General features: G+C 50.2%; 1 protein-coding gene across 1 annotated transcript; it reads right to left on the reverse strand.

The window, feature by feature from the left end:
* Window positions 1-3,077: 3,077 nt before the first annotated feature.
* Window positions 3,078-4,600, reverse strand: CUNH10orf120 (chromosome unknown C10orf120 homolog). Its single transcript, XM_046448763.1, has 3 exons — window positions 4,407-4,600; window positions 4,193-4,268; window positions 3,078-3,731 (listed from the first exon to the last, which is right to left on the reverse strand). Exons 1-3 carry the CDS (start codon window positions 4,598-4,600, stop codon window positions 3,078-3,080), a joined length of 924 nt encoding a protein of 307 aa, XP_046304719.1.
* Window positions 4,601-8,915: the final 4,315 nt, after the last annotated feature.

An 8,915-nucleotide genomic window follows, 5' to 3' on the forward strand; every position in this document is an offset into this window, starting at 1 on the left:
GGTAATCACGTTTACTATAATTAGCATTACATTAGTCAACAAGTTAGTTTTTGACTACAGCCAGTGGGGCAACACTTGACTTTCCTTCTTTTTCCAAAGGGGTAGGTTTATTCTCATAAGTGGTTTCAGGATCTCAAGAGAATTTGACTTGGTGAAAACCTGTGTACACCAGCACCAAGTGCCTGTCCTGTAGCTCAGTACTCACTCAGGTCATAAGTGCCCACACTGGGTAGATGGTGGGGCGTGGGCAAGGATTTAGTCAACCACCAACTCCATCGAGAACAGCAAATTAAAGAATCATCGAAGCAAGCCGTGGTTCTAGTTTAGTGTACTCCTTTCACAGACAGGGGAGTTGAGTCACAGAGAGCTCCCCCACCGCCCCGCGCTTTCACATACAACAGGTTGGCAGCAGAATTAGTTCTGATCCCATGTCTCATTCAAAGAACGTCCTACTACATGGTATAGCTGACGCTAAGCAAATTTTAGGATCCAGTTTGTCTCTAGTGTTCTCAAACCAGTTTGAGTTTTCAGATGATGATTTGATACTCACGATTTTATTCATATTTAGGAAGTTAGAGCAATACTGAAAATTTCTAACATTGCCTCTGGAAAATCTGGCCCATTCCTTTGGTTGATACTGGTTCTTGAATCAGAATGATCTTGAAAACTACATTCCCAAGAATCATCGTCTTGGCCATTGTAGCCATGGAAGGAATCGTTCCAGTGCTTTACCAGCCGCGGCCCCTGTTGCTCTTCTGAGAAATGAGAGTCAGCTGAGCGTGGCTCTTCCTCTGCCTGGAGGGAGCCGTCAGTCCCTGGGAACAAGCTCAGTGTTTTCCCAGCTCTGTGAGGAGTTGCTGAGGACAGAATTGACTGAGGGATCCTTTTGCGCTTCGGATGAAGATGATAAGTGACTGTGTCATGCTCCTCAAGAACCCACTGTGCAGCTGAGACTCAGCATCAGCTTTTTGTCTTTCAGAAAAAAAAAAATCCTCATTTGTTCCAGATGCCCCCAAAATGCTGCACCTCGTATATATGCCTGGTACTCAGAACTGACCCAGAAGGTACATGGCGGGCTGAAGGTCCAGGTTCTGGCTGGAACCTGTGAGGTCAGAACCTGTGAGGTCCAGGTTCTGGCTGTCCCCCAGGTTCCACTGCACAGTCCAGGGTTCACTGGGCACTGGGTTCACTGGGCACTTCAGTTTCTCACTGAATAGCTCAGGATATGGAAAATGGCCTGATGTCGGGGACAGCCCACCATTTGGAACAGTTCCAAACAGGTCATGGACAGTGGCCAGCTGTCTTCCGTCTTGATCACTGGAAGGAAAGTGGAGTGCGGCTTTCACCTCCTAATGAAGGCAGTGCTAGACACAACTTTCTCACCGACAGTGGCTAGTGGGTGAGCCCCAGTCGTCAGCTGATCCTGCAGGGTCGCCAACAGCCAGGCCTGGGAAACATTCCTTGCCCAAAGACGAGGCTGTGGACAGCCTTGACCCTGGCTCTGACCCAACAGTTACCAGACTTTCCAGTACAATGGGCTTCCTGGGTGTCGCAGGGTAGCTGCAAAAACGTCTGTGGCTCTGTAACTATTTAGTGCACAAAGAAGCCTCTTGATAACTCACAAGCCTCAACATTTACGATGCTCTGTAGTTAACTTCCTGGGTCACTGTTCCTCCATCAGAGTGCAGTGCCCCACCTGGCCCCAGCTTTACTTGACAATGTCTCTGTGTTTTCTATCTCTGTGTCTTTTTCCATCTCTGGTCGCCCCTACTCGAGATCCTTTGTAGATGGTGTGCAGGTCGCGGCAGACTGAACTGGTGGCTACTTGTGAGCGTGGCTCACTGCATCATTGGTGAGAAGCAGAGAGCTGTCTCAGGAACTGCACAATGATCAGGGTCCCATGGCACTGTGTGTGTGTGTGTGTGCGTGTGTGTAACACACAGTGTACAGGGAAGTGGCTAGCCAACTTTTGCCTTCCCCTTCTTGTCTCCCTTAAGAATCCATTTTCATATCTCATAGCAGACCTGAAAGGGTCAGCCCTTCTCTGAGGTGCCCTCTCTATTGATGGCCAAACATCTGTGAAAATAAGAGCACAAGTCGAGAGTGTGGGTCACCTGGCTGCAGTGAAGAGGAGGATAGCAAAGAGGTGAGGATGGAATGAGCTGGCTCTGCCTTCCAAGGCAAAAGCTGTGTGCCTAGGCCGTAAGACCTCTAACTTTTAGGGGGCTCCTCCCTTTACACTGTTCTTTTCTGCCTCTGGATTACAGGCTGGTCCTGGTAGAAGGGAGTCTGGGGTAGATTGATTGCAATAATGATCCTAACTGTGCCTGCCTCCCTTTTGAATATGGCCTTTGTAATATGGCCACCTATCAAGACAAAGCCCACTTACCTATCCTTGCACCTGGGCTGGTCATCTTAATTTGGCCATCAGAATGTGGCAAAAGTGATGGTGTACCAGTTCTGTGCCTCAGCTCAAGAGGTCTTGCAAACTTCCACTTACCCTCTGGACCCCCAAATGGACTGTGATCAACCTGAGCTAGGCCGCTGGAGGTAGGAGTTGTGTGGCCCCGATGCCTCCACTGACCTAGCTGATCATTTTTCAGCTGCCAGATGGACAGCCATGTAACTAGCCTGCAGTTGACTGCAGACTCAGAAGGAACCCAGCTGAGCCCAGCCTACTGTGTTGACCAATAAGATGATAAGCTAATTTAAAGGTTGTTGTTTGAAGCCACCAAACTTTGGATCAATTTGTTTTACAGAAATAGGTCATTGATACAGGCCCCAGAGGAGAAAGAGGTGGCAGACAGCTGAGCCGGGCTGCTAGTGAGGTGGGAGCTAAGGGACCCGGGTTGCTAAAAACCGGGAAGTCCCAACAACTAGGTCTTACTAGGATCCCCTGGAGATGGGGCAGGGGAAGCCAAGGCCCTGAAAAAAGGCCAGGTGAGAGGGAGCCTGGGGCCCAGTGTGCAGGAGAAATAAGGACCAGGACACGTGGTCACCCTAGGGAATAAATAAAACTTTATTACGGACAGGGAGCAGTGCTGTGTGTGTGCTCCTTGGGGTCTCTGAGGTCTTGGTCACTTTGCAGGGTGGGTTCCCTGGGATAGAAAATCCTGGGTCATGAGCATTAGGTCTCCCGGGAATTCAGCTAAGCTCAGGCGGTTTCGGTTCGTTTGGCCCGCGATGCATCGTTCCAGTTTTCTTATGGTGAGGAAAGGCTGACGGTCATGTCGATGGCAGGCTATGCATTTCTTGGGTTCTTCTGACTTGAAAGTAACGTTCATTTTTATTTCGTGTCTCTTTGTGGGGTTTTGCTCCTTGATATTGTCATGGTAATAACTGTCATAGCTGTCCCCCTTTTTCCAGGCCTTATCTTTTGCCAGGGGGCCCAGGCCTCCTCCGGATGGAAACATGGAGCCCCGGAACCTTTCCATGTAGGGTAAGAGGTGCTTGCTGCTGAGGGCTCGAGCCAGCTGCATCCGCTCTATGTGCTTGCTGATGTTGACCTTCTCCCGCTGGGGCATTTTAAACTCCTCAGAGGGTACGATCACCTTTGCCGTCCACACTCTTTCCAGGGGTGCGCACACGTTGCCAGAGGTGTGTTTCTTACAGTGCGCGACCTGTATGTAGTCTGGGGACTGCAACTGTAGCTCCCTCAGCATCTTGTGTTCTTCCTCTTTTTTAAAAGCCAAAAGCCTTCTGGCTGCCATAGTGTGGATGCCACCTAGACGCTGAAAACGAAAGGGGGCTGGTAAAATCTCTGGGCAGAGGGCAGGCAGCCCCCACAGAGGGCACCCGGGCTTGTTCTCCCTGCACTCGGAAAGCGCCGGAGCCCCTGAAGAGTGAAGGACAAGCCAGGTTCCATCCTGACTCTGCTCTTAGCTCCTAGGAATTCAGAATCCACAGAGCGGGTGGGAGGCCTCCAGAGGAGACGTACATGAACGCGACCATTGGGGGGGCGAGAGGTCAAGAAGCATCAGTCCTCGTAGCCCTTACCACTCACGGTCACATTCCTCACTGGGATTTTTAAATAAGAGGGTACTTGGCTGGGTGAGTGCGGAATCCAAACCCACCTGTGGACTCCACCAGGTCAAGCACACTGTGGGAGAACTCTCTACTGAACCATGGGGTCCCCCAATCCCAACCGCTGGCTTCTGAGGGCCCCTCTCTGTGTGGACTTCAGGACACTTACTAGGATCTCATTTTCCATAGGGGAGTATTTCCCAAAGGCGATGCGTGGGTCTAATTTGTAGGATTTGCTCCATATCCTGGAAGGCAGAGAGGTGGGTGCATTAGAGCCCTGCAGAGTGACCTTCCAGTTTTCCCTCTCAGAGTGGGAAACCCCACAGAGGGCCACTCTCCATCAGCCAGGCTGAGACCCCTGTGAAGGGGCTGGGAGTACTCACCCTGAGGGCGATGTGGAACATGGGTCCTCCTGACAATGCGGGTGCTCCTGGCAACTCTCTGGGAAGGAATAGGGGGCACTAAGGATTCTGACTGACTTTCCGTTCCTCTTATGCGTCTCCTCTGAAGTCTTCTTTTCTTGGGCCCCTGATGTCCAGTCCTCTGTTTTCCCATCCTCTGACAGCTGATCTCCCATTCTTCAAGGATCCTCTAACAAGTGAGGATGGGAGGTGTTAACGCCTGGGGTTTGTCTCCATGATAGTTTAATGGGAACCCAGGGACATTGCCAGCACCTATAGCATCATAACCGCCACCTGGGAGCTATTGTGAGGTCTGTGTTTCAGGCATCAAGTGCCCCCTGGGGGGAAACGGGCACACCTTACTGCATCCTGGCATGCTGGTGCCCAGGGAGGAGAATGGCAAGGTGGCTAGGAGGTCATCTGGCTGCTCGGTTCCCAGGGATGAAGAAGAGCCCAGCGGTCATCTGCCAGTCTAATTTATCAACCTTTCCCCTTATGAGTGATGCTTTCCACGTGTGGTTTAAGAGGTGGCTTCTGCCCTACCCCATGTAGGAAAGACACTTCCCCAAATTCCACAAAAACACGCACATTCATAAAACGATACTCCTACGTTACTCTAAAATCTTTTCTTTTGAATTTTCTTAATTTCCTATCCTTATTTAATTTTCCACCTTATTTAAGTATGTTTTCCAACTTATTTTTATCATGACCGTCAAGAAGTGTGTGTTTATGTGTGAACAAGTCATACACATTTAATAGAAAAAGGGGACAGCAGACAGGGCTTCCCCGCGCTGCCCACAGCTGCCCTGCCGCCACCCCCGGGCTCTGGCTCCCCCTGCTGGACCGTGTGGTCCATTACTAACCAAGACGCCCGCACTGTGACAAAAGACCTGAGAAGAACAACTTTAAAGAGGGCAGGTCTTTTTGGCTCATGGTTTCAGAGGTTTCAGGCCACGGTCATTTGGCTCTGTTGCTTAGGGTCTGCGGTGGCACAGTGATTCAGGTCAGGAGCACATGGTGGAGGAGGCTGGTTGGCCTCGTGGTAGTCAGAAAGCAAAAAAGAGAAGGCAGGAAGGTGCTGGGGCCCAGTACCCCTTCAAGGGCACACCCGCAGTCACCTAAGGTCCTTCCACCAGGCTCCACCCCCTCAAGGCTCCACCCCTCCCAGGAGTACCACGGCGGTGACCCCGCCTTCGCCTCAACGTGGGCCTTTGGGGTACACTCCAGCTCCGCACTCTAGCAAAACTTAAAGGGAAGCTAAAGGTCTGGAAGAGAAACTTAATCAAATTTCAGGTTCTAGTCCATATTGACCTTCTTCTACAAAAGCGAGGTCTGGTTCTGGACAGATCACACTCCAGGAAGCATCTTCCAGGCCAGTGATTCTGGAATGTTAATGTGCGTATAAATCTCCCAGGAGTCTTGTGCAAATGAAGGGTCTAATTCTGTAGGTCTGGGGTGGGACCTAAAAATATGTCCCTCTAACAAGTTCCCAGGAGGCCCATGGTTGTCTGGTCCAAGAAAAACCAAGCTGTGACTCTATGGGCGGGAGCACTGGATAAGAAGTGCCAGGCAAAATATGTCCCTGGGCCAGCGGCAGCAGCATCTCCCAAGAAATGCTGACTCCCAGACCCTCCCAAGAACTTTCACGAATCCCCCCACACTCTCCCCATGAATCTCATGCTTAGGAATTTGGGACAGGAATCTGCCATGGGGAATCCTCTAGGCTGATACTTGTGAGGGATCAGAAGATGGGTGACCTCAACGTGGACAGTTGTGGGGTCACCCAGCAGAGGGCCTTGGCTGGGATTCGATCCTGCTTTGTCCAGTGTGCCTCTATCGTCTGGTTTACGAGCCCAAGTCTCCTCTCTCTTTCCTTCCTGGCAATCAAAGTGTCCTGGCACTGAGCTTCCTCACCCACGTCCTTGTGTTATAGAGTTGAGGAGATGCAGGCTCAGGCAGGGTCACTCCAAAAGTTACCTAGAACCGGGGTCAGCTGTGCCCTTCGGGGAGCTTCTTTAGGTAGGCCAACCCAGAAGGGTGGGACACCGGAGCAGAGGAGGCCACTCACCTGGAGACCTCTGGGAGAGTTCATTCCTACACGGAGGTGTCAGAAGCCACGTCTGATGTGGTTCTGTCTCTCTGCAGGGGCAGGTTATTATCTGGGGAAGTTAAAGGTCTGGAAGAGAAATAATCACACTTCAGGATCTAGTCCATATTGATATTGCTGCACACATGCACTCCTTCTTTTCCTCCACCAGAATTTCTGCTGGGTTCTTGCCAGCCATTCTGATGAGCGCTGTCCCTCTAAGACAGAGTCTGTCCCTGTGGAGGGCCAGCTGATTTTAACAGGCATGAGGGTCAGGAATGGGGATCTCCTCCAGCCCTTTCCTGACTGGTTAGTTGGAAACCTTTGTCTGGCCCCACACTCTCCTTTCAAGAAAGCTGCCCCAGTCAATACCTTGGTTGACGCCTGTCTGAGAACAGACTGTGAGAGCCCTGCTTTGGTTGTCTGTGTTGCATTTATGATCCATCCCCAGAGCCTGAGAGATGCTTTTCTGAAGTACGGATGAGCTTGGGTCCCTGGATTTGAAGAAATAATATGCCAGACACTAACCTTCAGGTAAGGCCAACGGATGCACATTTTCAGTAGGATCACCAAATAGGTCTCTAGATGCCTGAATTTAAGATCCTAATGCATTGGTTGACTTCTCTGGTACATTCTGAGTAAGTGTTCATGACAAAGAGTTTAGTGGTTAGGAGCATGGCTGTGTGGTACACGTCAACTGAGGTTGCTGGATTTGCAAAGCAAAATGCAGGTCATCCAGCAAATTTGAATTTCAGCTGTTCCATTTGCTTATCATAAGGAATTACTGATTTTTATTGAAAATCCAAGTTTTTCTGGGTGTCCTGAGTATCTTTGATACCTGTCTCTGGGCTGGTGAAGGGGTATAGTAAAGCCCTGCTGTGGAGCAGTTACCACTTTCCTTGGCGTAAACACTCCCACCATGGCTGACTGTAGCTGCCAATGTGAAGTCAGGGAATGTGGGGCTGGAAAGAGATGCACACTATTGGCTCTCTTTCAGATAATTTGGATTTGGAATGACTTTCCAGTGGCTGGTGGGTTGAAGGCTTGATCCCCAGTGGATGGTGCTGTCGGAGACTTGAGGAGGGGGGATTAGCTGGAGAAAGCAGCTGAGGGGACCATGCCTTTGGAGGGTTTATTTTGTCCCCAGCTCCTTCCTCCCTCCCTGCTTCCAGGCCACCATGAGATGAGCAGCTTTGCTCTGCTACAATCTCCCCACCATGATGCTCTGCCTCACCTCAAGCTCAAAGGGAAAGGACCAAGCAATTAGGGACCCAACCTCTGAAATCATGATCCAAAATAAATCTTTCCTCCCTGCAGTTTGTTTTCTCAGGTATTTTGTCACAGTGACAGAAAGCCGAGTGGCATCCTACCTCTTGCCACTTGCCACTTTATCATCCCTACAGTCATTTATATTACAAAGTCTTGGTTTCATATAATAAACTAGGACCATAATGTGGCCTGTGTTAGGAAGGTAATTGATTGAGAAAGCTAAGTGAGAAATGATCAGTCAAGACCTGTTGAGGGCCCTGGAGTGGGGAGAACACTAGTCTCCCTGTATTCATTGTGTGACTCCAATTGTCTGAACAATGGAGTCCACTATTGTTCTCTGAGAAAGTCTTGCTGAACTCCCATCTCATGTGGGCGCACTCTTGACAATGCTCTTGTGTTTGACCTGACAAACTAGGCAGGATTTGTCTTGGACCAGTCTTGCTTCTGGCAAGGCACTCTCTGACTGGACCCTTGGATGAACTCTTAACTTTTATTTATCTAAAACATCCCAGCTCCACAGTTGAACTCATCCACCCCTAGGACCTGGTAGACTGGACTTGCCATAGGTTCCTGGAGCCATTGATGAGTTTACTGGGTTATTCCTATTTTAGGAACAGATTTCTGATCTCTATGAATACAATCAGTCCCCTTTATCTGTAGGTTCAGCAGACCATGGTTCTCAGGAGTTTTATAAATGCTGATGCCCGAGAAACACCTGGAGGTTCTGGCCTGATGAGTGGGATGTGGCTGGGCATTGGAACATCTGGCTGCTCCCCACGGCTTTCTGCTGGGCAGCCCAGTGGAGAGCAGCTGTCTTAGAGAAATCTCTAGGATCTTGTCTATCGTGGTCTCACTCCTCCCATTTGAATGGAAGTTCCAAGAGGCCAGGAACTTGATTGCTCTTGATTGTTCTATTTCCCCTTCCCCCAGCATGGTTCTGGCACACAGAGGTTACTCAGGACATATTTGTGGAATGGAAAAAAAAAAGGCTTAGAGAGCACTACAAAGTGAGCCAGGAGCTCAGGGCCATGGGTAGCAAGACTCGCTTCTGCCACCCAGAGGTGATGGGAGGGGTGGGCTCCTGCCATCCTGCACCCCTGGAGCTGGTTCTGCTCTGGTTGCCTGGTTGGACTGTT

The sequence above is a fragment of the Marmota monax genome, unplaced genomic scaffold, assembly GCF_021218885.2.
Source record: "Marmota monax isolate L192 unplaced genomic scaffold, Marmota_monax_Labrador192_F-V1.1 WCK01_AAM20220418_F8-fsc00076, whole genome shotgun sequence".
NCBI classification, from domain to species: domain Eukaryota; kingdom Metazoa; phylum Chordata; class Mammalia; order Rodentia; family Sciuridae; genus Marmota; species Marmota monax.